Raw genomic sequence first — 19460 nt, forward strand, 5'->3', positions numbered from 1 at the left:
GGTGGTCCCAAACGTCTTCCATTTAAGGATTATGGAGGCCACTGTGCTCTTAGGAACCTTAAGTGCAGCAGAATTTTTTTTGTAACCTTGGCCAGATCTGTGTCTTGCCACAATTCTGTCTCTGAGCTCTTCAGGCAGTTCCTTTGACCTCATGATTCTCATTTGCTCTGATATGCACTGTGAGCTGTAAGGTCTTATATAGACGGGTGTGTGGCTTTCCTAATCAAGTCAAATCAGTATAATCAAACACAGCTTGACTCAAATGAAGGTGTAGAACCATCTCCAGGATGATCAGAAGAAATGGACAGCACCTGAGTTAAATATTTGAGTGTCACAGCAAAGGGTCTGAATACTTAGGACCATGTGATATTTCAGTTTTTCTTTTTTAATAAATCTGCAAAAATGTCAACAATTCTGTGTTTTTCTGTCAATATGGGGTGCTGTGTGTACATTAATGAGGAAAAAAAATGAACTTAAATGATTTTAGCAAATGGCTGCAATATAACAAAGAGTGAAAAATTTAAGGGGGTCTGAATACTTTCCGTACCCACTGTATATATATATATAAGCTTGCCTTGCCTTGCCTAACCGTTCAGACCTTGATTAACTTGTTCAGGTGTGTTTGATTAGGGTTGAAGCAAAACTCTGCAGGGCTGCGGCTCTCCAGGACCGACGGTTGCCACCTCTGGTATAGCCATAGTCTTACAGCTAGTGTAGGACTTAGATAAGTATTTTTTTATAACAACCATTTGGTTGTTATTATTGATAAAATGTTGATCACTGTCATCTGCTATTTTAAAAGCTTATGGGCAGCATCATGACGAAAAACAAGATATTATTTTTTATTTCATTTCAAAGGCGTTTGAGGTTGCTGAGAGTGAGTTGGGTATTCCAGCCCTGCTGGATCCAGAAGACATGGTGTCCATGAGTGTGCCTGACAGATTGAGCATCATCACCTATGTATCTCAGTATTACAACTACTTCACCAACAAATCTCACAGTGAGTATTGAGCACTGCAAATAGATATGCTGACTTAAACTAACATTTATTTACACACACAGAGAGACAACTGCAATGCATTTAGGGCCTTTTTATAATCTCCCCCAATGCTTAGTAAATAAAAAACTTCCAGCACATTCTGTGTGAAGTGTCAGTCACATACAAATTACTCTCATGAGCCAATCCATTAAGATTAGATTCATGTCCATTCTGTACAACACCTAGTTGCAGATGTGAAATGACTACAGTGCTGCAGTGTTTTTTTTTTCTTCAGTATATTTCTGTATGCAGTGAGTGCATGTGATGTCACAGAACATTGCAAGTGTGACTGAAAGTGCAAGTGATTGGCTGAGGTATTGTAACACTTGGTTCATTTAAGCAATCTCACATTGCAGTAAATAACGTATATTGGAAAAATGAGAAAAGAAGAGATCCAGTGAAAACAGAAAGAACTAGGTTCTTTTTGACATTAAATTTCCAAACCTGATTGTGTTGATTAAGAATGATTTGGTTTGCACTACGCCTCACACTGGGTTGCAGTTTTAGGATTCATGGACTTTCATTGTTTAGCATGGCGTGATTTGGATACTGTATTAACCATTGGGTGGTGCAAGTAAACAAACCAGCTTTGCTGTTCGAGCAAATTACTTGTACAGATTTGTTTTTTTTATATTTAGGTTTATGAACCTATGATTTTTTTTTTTATCAAGTTTGTACTGCTTTTAGCTTAGCTATTTTTCTGGTGTAATTGACAGTATGTCCCCTATGCTGTCAATAGAACTCGAATTGTATTGTATATTCTTTTAATTACATTCATTTAATGTAGAAAATGCTGGACACATGCTACTAAAAATTTGTATCCTCTATTTAGCTGTCTCCACAAACATAAAGAGCCCTGGTGGTGGTCCTGGTCACATCAAACCAGCCATAAAGAGACCATTTGCTTCTCCAGAGGGCCGTGATGCTCAGACTGAGGTAAAGAAGACAGCATTGTTTTTAAAAAACAGACGTTTCTTGTTCTGATTATCTGGGTGACTGTAGACCTAACAACAGCCTGTATGTGCACAGACAAATTTTCCAAAAATTCAGACTTTTAACCACATTTAAGGATTTGCTATTGCACCATGAGTGGAGTGGAATTTATTATTACAACACAAGATGGAGAGCAGTGAGATCTCATTTTGGCCTAATTCCATGTATTCAGAGCAAAGTACTCTGCTGTTGCCATATTTTCTAATTAATTTATTAAATCAGCAGTCAGAGCCAAATCACATATTTGGTTTTTGGTTGATATTGTGAGCTGTCTGAGTTCAGAGGATTTTGCTTCTCCAGAAATGTTCCCCCGTCCTCCTTATACCTCCCATTCACAGACAGAATTCTCCTCCTTTTCTTTATTTTTAGCTTTCCATTTCTCTTTCTGACTATGTTTCTGGTCAATAAAATTGGTGGGTCAGTAATTGACATCAGTAAAATTAGTTTCTCAATTTGTTACTTTTGGCATCTGTATTGTCCTCCTGTGTTTTCAAAGTAATTTTTTACATTGTTTGCTTGTTGAAGAAATTTGTACCAATTGTCTAATGCCATGATGTTAAGTATGTATGTAGTTGGTTTTGTATACATATTTATACAGTCCAAAGTATTAACAAAGTAAAAAAAAATTTAAATAGGCTATGGTCCCAAATAAACATCAGTGGCTCTTACCATTTTTTCCTCTACTTTTCCATGTTTTTTTACCTTCCATTCTCAACCTGGTTTTTGGTGCTACGTAGTCTGGTGCAGATAGCCAACCAAAACGCAGTACTCTGAGCAGCAGCTGTTCAGTCTGTGGAAAGCATGTTCACTTGGTTCAGAGGATCCTTGTTGATGGCAAACTTTATCATCGGAACTGCTTCAGGTGAACAACTGCCTAGCGTAACATCTGCATCTGTATTGTTCTATTATTAAAAGCTTAAAAGTAACATTACTTATTATTCCCTCTGCTGTTACTGTTATCACTGTTTTTGTGAGAATTTCTGATTTTCTCTCAGATGTAAGGAATGCAGCAGAACTTTACTGCCTGGATCTTACAAGTTCACAGAGGATCCTGGATCATTGGTTTGCACACACCACTTCACCAGATCTGCCTCAGATGCCAATCAGAATGGTCATTCAGATATGAGTAATAAACTAGCCACACTAACCTCAACAAGCCCAGAAGACCGAAACAATAGGAGTTTAGAATCTAAAGCATCACACAGCGATGCTGAGATCACCCCGGAGAGAGAGGAAGAGGAAATAACTGAAATAGAAAAAGCATCAAGCAAGCAGCCAGATAGCAGATCAGAAGTCGAGACAGAGCACGGAGTGCCTTGTTCTTCTAGTCTGCCAAATCCCTTTGATGAATCTGAAGAGGAGGATCAGGACACACAACAAGAAGACCACAAGCCAGCCGCTAGTGGGGCCAATGGTGATGAGCCAACAACGTCAGTGAAGAGTACAGCAGCAGAGGGTCGACCGGTTCCAGCACCTAGACGGGTATTTGAGCCCACCCCTGCTCCTCGCCCTGTTCCCAGACCACGCCCACCCAGACCCTCTGTCAATGGTGAGCACTGATGCTTATCTCGTCTGCATTAATAACATTACACAGGCCATACTATTGCATGTTGTTTACATGTTTTTGTTAAATGTTTTTTTAAATTATCTGTTAATTGTGATTCTAGGAGTTTCTGACACTCAAATTTCTCAAGTTCCCGTGGCAAGAGAAAGATTGCACTCACCTGCTCGGTAAGATAATTGTTGGCGTCTTCTCTACTGTATCTCTTATTTTCCATTGTTCGGGTTTTGTTTCTGTTTCACGTACAATACCGGTCAAAAGTTTGGAATAATTAGGATTTTTGATGTTGTTGAAAGAAGTCCCTTATGCTCACCAAGGCTGCATTTATTTGATCAAAAATACAGTAAAAACAGTAATATTGTGAAAATTATTGCAATTTTTGGTAACACTATTTCGATAGTCCACTTTAGACATTCTACTAAAAGTAAGTAACTTTACAACTACATGTCAACTAGCAGTCATTAGAGTATTAGTAGACTGTCTGCTTAATAACTTCTGCCACATTATTTTGATGAGACCACAACATACAACATACTGACTGAGAAACTTTGCAAGTATATGTCATCTTATTCTACTAACCCTAAACCTACCCTAACAATCTACTCTGAGAGTTAGTAGATATATAGTTTCAAATTAATGAGAATTAGTTGACATGTAGTTACTTATAGTTAGTAGAATGTCTAAAGTGGACAATCAAAATAAAGTGTAACCCAAATTTTTTACATTTTAATATATTTTGAAATGGAATTTATTCTTCTGAATTTTCAGCAGCCGTTACTTCACTGTTCAGTGTCACATGATCCTTCAGAAATCATTCTAATATGCTGATTTGGTGCTTAGTTAAAGGACCTAAAAATGTAAATATATTAAAACAGAAAACAGTTATTTTAAATAGTAATGACATTTCAAATTATTACTGTTTTTACTGTAATTTTCATGAAATAAATACAGCCTTCGTGAACATAAGAGATTTTGGTAACACTTTATTTTAAGGTGTCCTTGTTACACATATTACATGTTTTTACTATTATAATAACAATTAATTATGCATAATTACATGCAAGTAACCTTAAGCCAACCCCTAATCCTAACCTTAACCATAAAGTCAGTACATGTAGTTAATTAATATTACTCAGTGCTTAAATGTATAATTACACTGTAGCAAGGACACCTTAAAATAAAGCATAACCGATTTTTTTCCAAAAACATAAAAACTCAAGTTATATCTTAACTTTTGATCAGTCGTGGATCTCTATGTGCGTTCCTCTCAGTGGTTGTAATGTATTCCTTTCCCAGCTCTAACAAGGCCAATGACACTCCTAAACCAAAAGACCCACCCTGGCTGGCTCTTGTCCAATCAGAAACCAAAAAGAAACCAGCACCTCGCCCACCCACAGGTATAGCTGTACCTCCCTGCACTGGTTCATCTCCTTCTCTAAAGGAGGAGGAATCAAGGCCATCCTCTCCTCCAAATCCCTTTGATGATGAGGAAGAGGAGCCAGAAACGACTCCTGAAGATCCCCCTGGTCCTGTGGTGGCTAGTCACCCTTGGTATGGGATTACCCAGGCTGCTGAAATCACAGCTGGGGACACAAGAAGACAAAGTCCTGCCCCTTCTGAAAGTCCTGTAAGTGTCCGAAGGAAGAAGCGACCAGCACCCAAAGCTCCGAATTCTTCTCTGTCAGGTTAGTTGCTTACCGTGTCTGATACATTGATGGTACATTTTGCTTTACACAACTGAAGAGCTGGTGAAGACTGAATTTGAATTGTCCAACATAATATTCAAAGGTGCCCCCCCCCCCCACTACCATTATTGACTACAATACTTCCTATATTTCTGCTGTATGTGCATATTCAGATGTGTTTTAGTTAAAGGGTTACTCCACCCAAAAAATTAAAATTTTGTCATTAATCACTTACCCCCATGTCGTTCCAAACCTGTAAAAGCTTTGTTCGTCTTCGGAACACAATTTAAGATATTTTGTATGAAAACCGGGAGGCTTGTGACTGTCCCATCGACTGCCAAGTAAATTACACTGTCAAGGCCCAGAAAAGTATGAAAAACATTGTCAAAACAATTCGTCTCCACCGTAGCGCCATTTTGGAGAGTATCCACTGAATGCAAACTGTGTATACTGTTCTATTTGTCTGTGTCAGCCGCACCACACGGATACGTTTTCTACATTTATTTATGCTTTGACTATTTTGACAATGTCCTTCATACATTTCTGGGCCTTGACAGTGTTATTTACTTGGCAGTCAATGGGACAGTCACAAGCCTCCCGGTTTTCATCCAAAATATCTTAAATTATGTTCCGAAGACGAACTAAGCTTTTACGGGTTTGGAACGACATGGGGGTAAGTGATTAATGACAAAATTTTCTTTTTGGGGTGGAGTAACCCTTTAACAGAAACTGGGAGTATTTATATATATATATACTGTATATATATATATCAAATTATTGAGTGGTAAAAATAGAAAATCCTTAAATTATGCAGCCACACTGGTAGAAACATATTTCATATTCATTTAGAGTTATAATATTTTAATAATTTATTAACTTAAAAATGAAGTCATCCTGCAGCTCTCTCCAATGTTTGAGGCCCCATGGTTGTGTTACACTATGTTGTAGTTGAGTAACTACTCACATGTCTGTATTTTTGTTATATATTTTTTTTCTGGGTTGTCTTTCTTGCTGTTCTTTAGCTTTTCCTTCATCTCAGACTTCCTCTCCTGCTTCTTCTTTAGCTCTGAGCACAGAGAGCCTGTCCTCCTCTTCCTCAGACCACAGTGCAGTCCCCCAGCAACCTGCTGCTAATGAACAGGACCATTTGTTTACCAAGAGTGTGTCTGAACCATCAATCAACGCTCCTGCTTCTGCCCTGTCCCAAAAAACTAAGCTTCAACCTCACTTTTCTCCAAACCTGCCTCCTCCACCACCACCTACCAGTACCAACTCAGCACCAGCTACTCCACAAACCAATCGCAGTGTGAGACCACCACTGTTCCCCTCTTCACACACACCCAGCACTCCAGGCAAGGTTAGATTTACTGTCAAGATCACACTGCTGTTCAAAAGTTCTGAATCAGTCAAGATATTTTTATGTTATGATGTGTTGTCTGTTCTGTTCACCTACAAAGTATCTACTTGATCAAAAATACAGTCAATAATTCAATTAACTTATATTCTTATATTATAATTCAAATTAAAATGGTAAATTATTCCACTTATACCACACCAAAACATTCTTTGTCCTAAAAATGTAGCTCTTGTCCAAACTCTTATTACTAATTTGAAAGTGGTACTGTTGGACTAGTAATGGATACTTGGCATGTTTTATGCAGTTATTGAACTATGGCAAAGAAAGGAAGTGTACCTACCTAAAGTGTTGGGCAGTAATGACACTTTCAAAATATTTAAAGGGGTCATGACATGGAGAATCAAAATACAGTGGGGCAAAAAATTATTTAGTCAGCCACCAATTGTGCAAGTTCTCCCACTTAAAAAGATGAGAGAGGCCTGTAATTTTCATCATAGGTATACCTCAACTATGAGAGACAAAATGAGAACAAAAAATCCAGAAAATCACATTGTAGGATTTTTAAAGAATTAATTGGTAAATTCCTCGGTAAAATAAGTATTTGGTCACCTACAAACAAGCAAGATTTCTGGCTCTCACAGACCTGTAACAACTTAAAAACATACTGTAAGTTTTTTTTTTTTTTTTTTTACAAATATTGGACCTTTATTTCTGCAAAAACGTCTGAAACTGCAGTTCATGAAGTAAAAGGGCAGCAGTAACATCAAGGGTGTTTGTGAGAGATTTCATTTAAAGTGTGCACATCTTTGATCCAGGAATATCTCCTGAGTCCAGGAGCTTTCTTTTATTAATTTCTTTGTTCGGTATCTTTGATTAATGCTCTCTCATCACTGTCATCTTCAGCGCACTTGTAAAGAGAATCCATTTAATCGAAAGACAACCACCTCTGTCAGCTCTTCTGTATCCAGACCCCCAAAAGGGTCCCGTCCTGCACGACCTCCTGCTCCTGGACATGGATTTCCTCTCATTAAGCGAAAAGTGAGGCACAGAAACAACCTCTTGCTGCTTTGATTTTTCTTTCTTTTTTTTAAATTATGAATATTGTTGTGTTTTGATTGTTTTTAGAAAGGAACTGTAACTATGGCACATTCATTGTCTTAATGTAATGTCTCGCATGAAAAGTAATAATAATATTTGAAAATGATATTAGTCTGTATACAAGGTCAGAAAGTATTTTGGTTGTAACCATTCAACTTTATCACCAGACATTTGTCTGTTACCACCCATATATTAGTGAGAGCATGCTTATAATTTCCTGTCCTGTCATCGTATTTGGTAGGTACAGTCAGACCAGTACATCCCAGTTGAAGACATCCATGTAGAGATGAGTAATCTGGAGAAACGGTTGGATGAATTAGAGCATAGAGGGGTGGATCTGGAGAAGAGCTTACGAGAATGTTCAAATGGTAAGAGAACTGCATGCTACAGAAGAACTGCCAAGATTGGCTGTGCTGATGAGACATTAATTAGCCAGGGATCAGATTTTTGCACCAGTAGCTTAGAGGTCGACCGATATGGGTTCTTCACTGGCCAATGCCGATATTTCGAAATCAGGGCAGCCGATGACCGATATATGATGCCGATTTTTTTGGCCGATATGTTTGGCCGATTTTCTTTTCATAAGTGAGTTTGAGTAAATGATTATTGCAGGGTACAAGATAGTAATAGTAGTAGTCTAATTCAGAGTAATAATACATGGCTCAAAACTTAAGCAACTTCTCAAAACAGTTCTGAAGCATGCTTCTTGTTTATGTTTGCCGACAGACACCAGTGTTTCCCACAGACTTGCAAATGCAAATTCATTCTCCGCCAGCAGGAGGTGCTGTTGGAGTGGGAGATATAGCGGTTTCCCCAGTAACGGCTGTAATCAAATAAGCCTGAGCTCACAAAGGCTATTTTATCAGGCATTACAAGGAAAGACGAAATGAAAATGACATTGAAGCTTTTCTTAAGATGGTCGGTTCTTTTCAAAGATACATTCATATAAAAACACCAGCGCTGCATTTTAATTTTGAAATGTGCAGTGATCAGTTTATTCAACGAAGTAATAACTCAATGTATGTGAAACACTGGACACTATTATAAGTCAAATGGTTCACACATATTACACAGCCTGCTCATAACTGCTTAAAGAGTGCACTGGCCACGAGCGATGACATTGTGGAGGCTATTGTCGGACCTACACACACATTTCATGAGGAAAGTTAACGTGCACGTTATAATCAGACCAGAAGTTTCGTCTGAATTGCATGTTTCTACTTTCACATGCAAATGGCTTGTTGCACTTATGAATATGATAACTTTCCGGCATCAATTCTAGTAGGGTAAAACGTAATTACACTTTCGAAACGGTCTGTTTTGCCCTGCCATCATTAACTGAAGCTGTGTGTGAACAAGAAGCAGCTGCAGAGTGGTGCTCCGTCTCACACGCAGCCAGAGAGCGATTCTCCGGTGGTCCACAACAATGCTTAGCTGCCCGCAGATGCGCCTGCCTAAAAATCGGCCTAATTTGCAGCACAATCGGGCGATGCCGATTAATTAAAAAATGCCAAAAATCGTCCGGCCGATCAATCGGACGACCTCTACAGTAGCTCGATTTACAGTAAATGCTGTTTCACACAAACTTCTGGTCTGCAAACACAGCGAGTTTGGCTCACTTATAACATGCATTTAAACACAAGACACATCAACAATCTTCCCACATTTGTAATAAGAATTGTTTTCAAATTTGTTGTCAACAAAAGAGATGATTTAAGGTCTACTGGTGTTTTTCTGCCAAAACAAAAGCTCTGTAGTTTAACATTTGAAAGAAAAGAAAATAAGACTGGTATTGTATATATTGTAATTTTACTTTTGTTCTGTAAAATTAAATTAGGTATTAAATTAATGTTTTCTTTATTGATTTGTTTGTTTTTAATCAATTCAATAATAATAAAATAAAATACATTTTTAATCATGATTAAAATTATTATTATAGTGTAGCTATATTAAATGGTGAAAAAACAGGTTTCCCTTTGTTGTTAGTGAAATTGTTTGTTGGTGTATTATTACCATCTTTTATCTTGTGAACAGTAATTTCACTCAGCCAGGTAAACTAAAGTGTTCTTACTTTTGGCTCATCTGAAGAGAGTAGCAGATCATGTAGTTTATAGAGGCTGATTAATCTGAGACTGAGCCTCAAACTAAAAACAAAAAATTTGGGCTAAGCTTCATAAAAATAGACTCTGTTCTAACAGACTGTCCCATTTCTGATTAGCAATGTGTGTGATCTTGGGCATGGCTGTGTTTGAATTACTGGATTGAGTGACTGTGATTTATCATTTTAGATGATGAGGAGGAACATCTACTTGTTGACTGGTTCACTTTGATTCATGAAAAGCACTTACTGGTACGGAAAGAGGCTGAACTGGTCTACACGTAAGTGCACTATTAGCATACGTTTGAAATGCTGTAACATCTGTAACAACTACATTGACATTGGCCCCCCTTGTGTATGGTATGGTATCCATTTGCGACCTCTCCAAAGAAAGCATATGATGCAAAAGATCTCAAATTTACATTTATAGTTGAATAATACATATCATTAAAAATGTTGGAACATCAATTAAATGACACTACAAATGCTCACAGCTAGTCCTAGAGAGAAGGATGAGACTCTCTTTACCTGCAGAACCTCTTTCTGGGGAAAAAATAAACTTTATTTGCACGCCCTAGAAGATGAATTAGGAGATGTTGATTGAGTTTGCATGGTTTTTACGGTTTACATGTTAGGCTCTTCTGTTAGTTATTAATTTTGTAATCCTTTCCAATGTTCTGTCAGAGTGTATCTATCAGTATATCTGATGTCTGTTCAGTGAAGTTTCAGCTTAGGCTTGTTTTACATATAGTGCATAAGTTGTCACCATAGATACACAATGCATGAGTGTCAAGTTTAATTTGTGGCACCATTATTAACAGATTACAGCATCCAGTACCAAAGCAGCAGTATGAGTTTAAGTTTCGGCATTCACGCAGAAGTCGGCAGCTCTGACCGCTCTAGAAAATAAAAATGGCATGAGACTAGAAAATTCAAGAAAGCAAATAAAAAAAACTTTGAACTCTGAATGTACACAATTGAAGCAACCAACACTCTGCTGGTTGGAGATTTACGAAAGCCATTATAAAGTGAATTTGATCCTCATTCTTGTGTACATAAGATTCCACAACAATCAAGTTTCAAATAGTTTTGTACATGTATAATACTTTTTTTTAAATGTATAATTTTTATGCAGTCACACTGGTGCCAGAATGCTGCCAACAATTTGAGAACCACTGCCATAGCAAGGTGCTACAGTTAACAGTCAGGCTCTTGCCAGTTCCTGTTCATTGTGCAGTCAATATAATAATATACATGGTATATGTCAACCTGATATTTTCAGGATCTCTACACAGAACAATGGAGGTCAGTTGGGTTAAAGTTAAATATGAAACCAGAATAAATCTGTCTGATTATTGTCTGGATTTTAGAGCCAAGCAGCAGAACCTGGAGGAGAGGCAGGCCGATGTGGAATATGAGCTTAGATGTTTACTTAACAAGCCAGGTATGAAACAACACAAAAGCCTTTTCTTTTGAGTAAATCCTCTTCCTTTCTTTTAAATATCACATTTGTAATAAGAATTGTTTTCAAATTTGTTGTCAACAAAAGAGATGATTTAAGGTCTACTGGTGTTTTTCTGCCAAAACAAAAGCTCTGTAGTTTAACATTTGAAAGAAAAGAAAATAAGACTGGTATTGTATATATTGTAATTTTACTTTTGTTCTGTAAAATTAAATTAGGTATTAAAGTAATAAATGTTTTCTTTATTGATTTGTTTGTTTTTAATCAATTCAATAATAATAAAATAAAATACATTTTTAATCATGATTAAAATTATTATTATAGTGTAGCTATATTAAATGGTGAAAAAACAGGTTTCCCTTTGTTGTTAGTGAAATTGTTTGTTGGTGTATTATTACCATCTTTTATCTTGTGAACAGTAATTTCACTCAGCCAGGTAAACTAAAGTGTTCTTACTTTTGGCTCATCTGAAGAGAGTAGCAGATCATGTAGTTTATAGAGGCTGATTAATCTGAGACTGAGCCTCAAACTAAAAACAAAACATTTGGGCTAAGCTTCATAAAAATAGACTCTGTTCTAACAGACTGTCCCATTTCTGATTAGCAATGTGTGTGATCTTGGGCATGGCTGTGTTTGAATTACTGGATTGAGTGACTGTGATTTATCATTTTAGATGATGAGGAGGAACATCTACTTGTTGACTGGTTCACTTTGATTCATGAAAAGCACTTACTGGTACGGAAAGAGGCTGAACTGGTCTACACGTAAGTGCACTATTAGCATACGTTTGAAATGCTGTAACATCTGTAACAACTACATTGACATTGGCCCCCCTTGTGTATGGTATGGTATCCATTTGCGACCTCTCCAAAGAAAGCATATGATGCAAAAGATCTCAAATTTACATTTATAGTTGAATAATACATATCATTAAAAATGTTGGAACATCAATTAAATGACACTACAAATGCTCACAGCTAGTCCTAGAGAGAAGGATGAGACTCTCTTTACCTGCAGAACCTCTTTCTGGGGAAAAAATTAACTTTATTTGCACGCCCTAGAAGATGAATTAGGAGATGTTGATTGAGTTTGCATGGTTTTTACGGTTTACATGTTAGGCTCTTCTGTTAGTTATTAATTTTGTAATCCTTTCCAATGTTCTGTCAGAGTGTATCTATCAGTATATCTGATGTCTGTTCAGTGAAGTTTCAGCTTAGGCTTGTTTTACATATAGTGCATAAGTTGTCACCATAGATACACAATGCATGAGTGTCAAGTTTAATTTGTGGCACCATTATTAACAGATTACAGCATCCAGTACCAAAGCAGCAGTATGAGTTTAAGTTTCGGCATTCACGCAGAAGTCGGCAGCTCTGACCGCTCTAGAAAATAAAAATGGCATGAGACTAGAAAATTCAAGAAAGCAAATAAAAAAACTTTGAACTCTGAATGTACACAATTGAAGCAACCAACACTCTGCTGGTTGGAGATTTACGAAAGCCATTATAAAGTGAATTTGATCCTCATTCTTGTGTACATAAGATTCCACAACAATCAAGTTTCAAATAGTTTTGTACATGTATAATACTTTTTTTTAAATGTATAATTTTTATGCAGTCACACTGGTGCCAGAATGCTGCCAACAATTTGAGAACCACTGCCATAGCAAGGTGCTACAGTTAACAGTCAGGCTCTTGCCAGTTCCTGTTCATTGTGCAGTCAATATAATAATATACATGGTATATGTCAACCTGATATTTTCAGGATCTCTACACAGAACAATGGAGGTCAGTTGGGTTAAAGTTAAATATGAAACCAGAATAAATCTGTCTGATTATTGTCTGGATTTTAGAGCCAAGCAGCAGAACCTGGAGGAGAGGCAGGCCGATGTGGAATATGAGCTTAGATGTTTACTTAACAAGCCAGGTATGAAACAACACAAAAGCCTTTTCTTTTGAGTAAATCCTCTTCCTTTCTTTTAAATATCAGCCATTTTTATTCCATCTCTCCTTTATATCTCTCTCCCAATTGCTTACGTCTCTGATAGAGAAGGAATGGACAGCTGAAGACAAAGACAGGGAAAAGCAATTGATGGCAGAACTTGTCACGATAATTGAGCGGAGGAACCAGATTGTTAACAGCATAGATCTGGACAGACAGAGGTAATCACTCAATGCAAATGCACTCTGATTCAGAGCTCGAGTGTCTCTGCTAAAATGGTACACTGTAAATTTAATATGAAATAGAAAGTAATTTTGTCATTAGTATCAAGTTTAGATTCTCTTTTTGAAGAGTTCATCAATTTCTTCTTTAGGGAGGAGGAGGAAGACAAACTAGTAGCTGATATGCTAAAGAAAAAAGGTCAGTGTTATTTCTCTTTTCACTGACTCTCTCACTTTACACCTCATTCATGCTTTGATTCTTGAATTTCTTTTCAGAGTTTCATGGGCCGGGTGAGCAGAAGAAGAAAGCAGGGAAGTTTAAGCCCATGAAGGTTTTGAAGAGACTGAGCACCAAGAATGAAGGAGTAAAGGACAACAGTCCCCGAAAAGAGAACAGCTGAAGGGTAAACTTACTGAAGGAAAAAGAAACAAAAAAGATATACTAAAAAGATTTACTAAATGCTTTTAAGTCTAATTAACGCTTTTGAATATATTGCTATAAAACAGAGCCAGTTAAGTTAAATTTGTCTTTGAGGTAGTAGCAGCTGAACTGATCTACTGCAGTACATTAAAGTAAAAAAGTAACACTGTCTTGGTCAGATACGACAATTTGGCTCAGCCAAATATATAATCTTACTTTAATCTCTACAGTACATTTTGAAGTAAAAGAAAACTGATACTGAATGTGATTAAGACATGACATTGAGAGTCCCAAATTTTAACACACACCTTTCTTTTAAACTCATCGTTAGTCATAGGAAGAGCTCAACAGGAAGCCCATTAGATAGTATGACATTTATTTTTGCCAAACTTAATTTAATCTTGTTCTCTGAGTTTATATTTATTTATAAATGGCATGGAGGTACTGCTACTTGTGTTTCTGTTCACACTGAAGAGTTTAAAAAAAGCACTTTTTTTGTGAATCTTTTCAGGTGACATTCAGCCCTTTCATTTGATTAACAAAGCTTTGTTGAGATGAAAGCAGAAATGAATTACCAATCTTGCAGTCTATAATATTGCGAAGAGAGAGTGAAATGCTTTTCCATCTCATGAATGCTTTGTGATTTTTTTGAGTAAGAGGGATTTGGTGTTTTTTGTCTGCCTGGGTTTGGATGCACCAGCTGTGCTTAGTAAAAAAAAAAGAAAGAAAGAAGAAGCCTAGTTTAAAATGGGCATTGAGTTACAGTTTACGCCGTATTAAATATTCGACCAATAAACTTGGTTCAAACATAACTGAACATAGATATATACAAAATATACACTAAATAATGATGGAAGCCTCCGACCACATAGCAGATTTTTAAATTGCATCAATAAGCTCATGTTTTACCTGACAGAATACAGTGCTTTAGACATGTTTGTGTTGACATTTACATTTGTTTACATTTTAAAAAAGAGAATGTTATGTGAATAACTGACTTGGAGCTCTCCAGCACTTAAGCAGATCTAAACCGCGCACCTGTGTGCATCGCACTGTGTGCATCGCTCTGTGCCAAAAACAAAAAACAGTATTGCCTCAGTATTTATTTATTGCTCCTTATTTTGTCATTTACAGTGTTACTTACAATGTTATTTACAGAACAGTCTTAGAAACTTAATTTTAGCATTAGTTACATGAGGCAAAAGAAATTGGAATCAATTTCAAGAAGATAAACTGAAGTTGGCGCAGACAGCCTTGTGGGCAGCGCGCCAACATATAGAGCCATTGCGCTACGGGCGTCCCGAGTTCAAATCCCAGCTTGAGGACCTTTCCAGATCCCACCCCCTTTCTCTCTCCCCCACTTCACTTCCTGTCACTTCTGCACTGTCCTATAGTAATAAAGTAAAAAACCGCTGAAAATAAATCTTTAAAAAGAAAAAAATTGATAAACTGAAAATCGCACTTCTGCTCATGAATTTGAAAGCTGATGTTGAATTAAAGTAGACAATGCATTAATTTTATGATTTACTAACATCTGCTTTCAGTACCAAATTACAAAGTGTGTGGACTTTATGTTCCAGTTTAAGCAAGAACTCATGAACAGCTGGTGCAACCATACCCTGGACAACATTTTTATATGATTAATATTGATTTATACATCACCTGGCCAAAAAAAAAAAAAAAAACTCTTATTTTTTTATTTTAAATACTCTTTTGCTGAACCACCGTTAACTTTGATTACAATGTGCATTCGTTGTGGCATTGTTTCAACAACCTTATGCAACATTCCAACATTTTTTGTATTCATTTTTGGCAGAGATCATGTATTGACAATGGGAAAGTCAACCCACTCTGTAAAGTCTACTCCAGCACAGTGAGGTTAAAGTCATGATTCTGTGTTGGCCAGTTCATGTGTGAAAATTATTCCTCATGCTCCCTGAACCACGTTTTCACAATTTGAGCCCAATGAATCTTGGCATTGTAGAACATGGCCACTGGATACATCTTCCAACATATTTAAGTAATAAAAAAACTACACACTGCATCAGTTTTTGCTTAATATATTTTTATTATTGTTATAAACTTCGAAAATATTGTTAAATTATATTGTTATAACCCTATGATGAATTTTTTTTATTATTAGTTCGCAGCATAACTTCATACTAGCAAAAGCGGAGTGTCAAATTTAGGTTAACCTATCTAAAAGTGTAAGAAACCATCAAACTTGTATATCTTAACCATCAAACTTGTATTATATTAACTTTGAGCTTGTTACCGACTGACCAGACAGCTGTTCAGTCTGAAGAATTGATGACAGATGAACATTAAAATAAAAGGGGACAAGTCTAAACCAAGTCTAATAAAAGAACAAAAAAATATATAAACTATAACTCTGCGCAAACACACAAAATGTTAACTGTTAAGGTTTTTCATGTTAAGCAATAATAGATGTTCCAAACACTTTAGAGACCCTGGAAGAAGATTATGCAATATTAAGTTTTAATTTAAAATGGTTTATTTTCACTGTAGAATGTCACATGTTGTGTGTTGGGCCTTAATCTCTGTAAACCCAAGCAGGAGTGTATTTCTGAAGGAGTGCCTTTAATCAGTTTAATTTATGCATATGTCCTAGCATTGGCTGTTGAGTGTCTTTGACTATTTTGTTGACATTTCAGTTTGTGTGTCTTCAAGTATTTGGGAGTTTAATTGTATTTATCAGATTTCAGTATTGTGCTTGTTCTGTCAGAGTGTATGTGTGCCTGATCAACTCCAAGGACTTTCTGTTTTCTCTAAAACAGTCTGTGCTTTTAGGATGGGGTACATTAAAAATAAACCTACTTAAAAGAAAACCCTCTGAAGTGTTGACCTCTTTTGAAAGTAATTTTAATGCTCATAGATGTCTAACAACTCATATTTTCACCTTCTCTATCCCTCTCTTTGCTTTGTTCCTTTTTTCCATCTAGCTTGAATGTGCTTAGTTCTTCATTGCGTTTCCTGTCAATCTCTTCAAGGTCATGGATTTTCTGTTAAAAAATATCAGACAGTTAGCAGCAGTTTAGAACAGTTTTGATTATAAGACTAAAGCCGGGTACAGACTGCATGGTTTAAGCCCCGTTTTGTTCTCGCTGACAGTTATGTGGAAATCGCAGACAAATGCTTGAAATCTGAGGCAAATCAGTATTCGTTCATGTGAGTGACATTCGTGTAGTGTGAATTATCAAAAACGCGATCTGATCCGTTGTGAACACAACAGCATCAAGATGGTATTCCAAACAGTCATGTTGTGTGAGAAGATCAGCGATCCGATGGCTTTGAAAATCAGGCAGTGTGTTCCCGGCATTAGAAACAGCTAATGACCACACAAGAATATAAAGATACAATAAAAAATGTGGACATTTAAGTGTGGTACCATAAAACGTTAATGAAGAACTTGCTATTTTCTCAGGTTTTTGAACTGAAACTGCAGGTGCATGTGAAACTGATGAAGGTTGGTGATGTTGCATGATAGTATTGGCTTCTATTGGTCAGCTTATGTGTTTGTATCTTTACCTGGGAAATTTCTGTGTTGATGAGGTGTTGGTATTGGTGACCTTTTCCCACTGCCATCATGTCCTCTAAAAACTGCCTCCTCTCCTCAATATCATCCAGAACTGTTGGTAAGAAATTACATAATTATAGTTTCCATGTTACCATGAGATGCTGATACTGAGCTCCCATTATAATGTCTTTGTAAACATGACTCTCTCCGTACCCCTCTAAATTATAATAAACTGAAAGCACGTCAATCTGTGGCCACCACAAAAAAGGAAAGAAAATTTAAAAATAGAACATTATTTCTATCAAAATTATTTCGATATTCAATTACTATAAATAAAATATACATTCAGGTCCCTTAGATGAGATGGATTCGAAAGAACAACTTTTATATACTGCCTGTCTCACCCTCTTGGAATCGATCTATCTGTTGCTCTTTTCTCTCTGTGGAATCTCTTTGGGAGTGAGTTGGCCCAACATCCTTTTGACCAGTAGAAAAAAGATTTTGTAGCTGTCTCTTCTCTTTCTCTAGATCTCCTAGAAAGAGAGACAAATCAGCAGAGATGAATAGAAAAGTCTTTCCTGTTACACTTGAAAACACTTGCATAAAACAAGAAAAATGTATGTAAGCCTATATATGTATACAGACAAGGCACACTTGATAGCTCACACTGATGATGACCATGGATACATTTTAATATACTGCAATACAAAAAGACTGTCATTTTCTATATAGTTCTTATATTGGGAATTTCCTTAAATGGTTATAAATGATTATTACTAAATGTATTTTTGGGAAGCATTTTGTTACATTGCTAGGTTTGTATGTTAATGATCTCACATTTAGATGCTGTGGCAGAGTTGACCACAGACAGGAAAAGTAATAGTACGAAAAATGACAATTTCTAAGACAATAAGTATAAGACAAAAAGAAAAAACACTACACTACAATTGTTTAACTACTTAAATGTTAATGTATGCTGATTTAAATGAATATATTAATAATTATTTAAGCTTGTTGCAAACAAAAACAAAATCAGCTACATTTAAGAACCGGCCCCCATCTAACGAGGAAAAAAGCGCCCCACTTTGACGCTGTGTGTTGTAAATTATTATATTGTCTCAAAGAAATGCGGGTTTTGATCAAAGGAGAGCTTTCAAAGATCTTTTTCCCAGTAACTCTAATTTCTTAATTTTTACTTTTGATAAGGTAAGATATCTTAAGCTTAAGACAAAGTTATTATGTCATGCTATGGTATTTTAATCTTAATTAAAAATAACATTTCCCACTCATCAATATTCACCGTTTTTTTTTTTGCACTTACGTATTGCTTTAGGCTTGAACTGTTCTCGTTTGTAATTATCTCCAGCACGGCATCTTTCTGCACTGCGTCTCTGCTGTTGACCAATCAGTGCGGTCACTCTAGTGACTCTGGGCTCTGACTGAACACTGGGCACAAGCGGCGTGAGATCAAATGCTAGTGGAAGAGCGCCGCCATCAGCTCAAACAGAAAATAGTGTATTAGGCATAAATTATGAACTCCGCTGTTATGACAGTTGTAGGATATTATAAAATCTGTCACCTGAACTCACTTTTCAGCTGATTATTGATCTGCCTCTGCTGAAAGTCTGTTAGACGAGACTCCTGCATCATCACTGCAATGAAACAAACCCACAGGTAGAGCCATAGAAACGATAAACTAAAAGAAAAGATACACACACACACAGGTTTATTTTTGTGAAAAGTGGGGACATCCCATAGGCATAATGGTTTTTATACTGTACAGACCGTATATTCTATTGCCCTACACCATCCCTACCCCTAACAGGAAACTTTGTGCTATTTCAGATTTTCAATACACTCCATTCTGTGTGATTTATAAGCGTTTTGAAAAGTGGGGACATGGGGGTAATGTCCTGAAAAGTCACCTTCACCTTGTAATACCTATGTCATTATACAAATGTATGTCCTCATTTGTCACAAAAACGCGCGCGCGCACACACACACACACACACACACACACACACACACACACACACACACTTTGTA

The 19460-nt window shown here is 36.6% G+C and overlaps 2 protein-coding genes across 4 annotated transcripts in view; one reads left to right on the forward strand and one right to left on the reverse strand.

The window, feature by feature from the left end:
- The window catches only part of micall1a (MICAL-like 1a), a 20061-nt gene extending 4500 nt beyond the window's left edge, over positions 1–15561 (forward strand). The window contains exons 7-21 of the mRNA XM_016273685.1: positions 730–752; positions 859–1000; positions 1872–1975; positions 2770–2894; positions 3028–3581; positions 3700–3763; positions 4890–5278; positions 6301–6635; positions 7539–7673; positions 7975–8101; positions 10022–10112; positions 11202–11275; positions 13341–13455; positions 13608–13654; positions 13732–15561. Of these exons, the coding sequence (XP_016129171.1) occupies positions 730–752; positions 859–1000; positions 1872–1975; positions 2770–2894; positions 3028–3581; positions 3700–3763; positions 4890–5278; positions 6301–6635; positions 7539–7673; positions 7975–8101; positions 10022–10112; positions 11202–11275; positions 13341–13455; positions 13608–13654; positions 13732–13856 (2450 nt within the window). The 3' untranslated portion in view covers positions 13857–15561. The remainder of the gene's footprint in view (positions 1–729; positions 753–858; positions 1001–1871; positions 1976–2769; positions 2895–3027; positions 3582–3699; positions 3764–4889; positions 5279–6300; positions 6636–7538; positions 7674–7974; positions 8102–10021; positions 10113–11201; positions 11276–13340; positions 13456–13607; positions 13655–13731) is intronic.
- Positions 15562–15959: 398 nt separating this feature from the next.
- The window catches only part of cunh22orf23 (chromosome unknown C22orf23 homolog), a 4172-nt gene continuing 671 nt past the window's right edge, over positions 15960–19460 (reverse strand). For all 3 annotated transcript variants that reach the window (XM_016273653.1, XM_016273652.1, XM_016273654.1), the window contains 5 exons: positions 19004–19066; positions 18736–18909; positions 17819–17947; positions 17426–17526; positions 15960–16899 (listed from right to left, as the gene is read on the reverse strand). In XM_016273653.1, coding sequence (XP_016129139.1) covers positions 16777–16899; positions 17426–17526; positions 17819–17947; positions 18736–18909; positions 19004–19066 — 590 coding nt within the window. In that variant the 3' untranslated portion in view covers positions 15960–16776. The remainder of the gene's footprint in view (positions 16900–17425; positions 17527–17818; positions 17948–18735; positions 18910–19003; positions 19067–19460) is intronic.

The sequence above is a fragment of the Sinocyclocheilus grahami genome, unplaced genomic scaffold (assembly GCF_001515645.1).
Source record: "Sinocyclocheilus grahami isolate Dianchi unplaced genomic scaffold, SAMN03320097.WGS_v1.1 scaffold80.1, whole genome shotgun sequence".
In the NCBI taxonomy this organism is placed as follows: domain Eukaryota; kingdom Metazoa; phylum Chordata; class Actinopteri; order Cypriniformes; family Cyprinidae; genus Sinocyclocheilus; species Sinocyclocheilus grahami.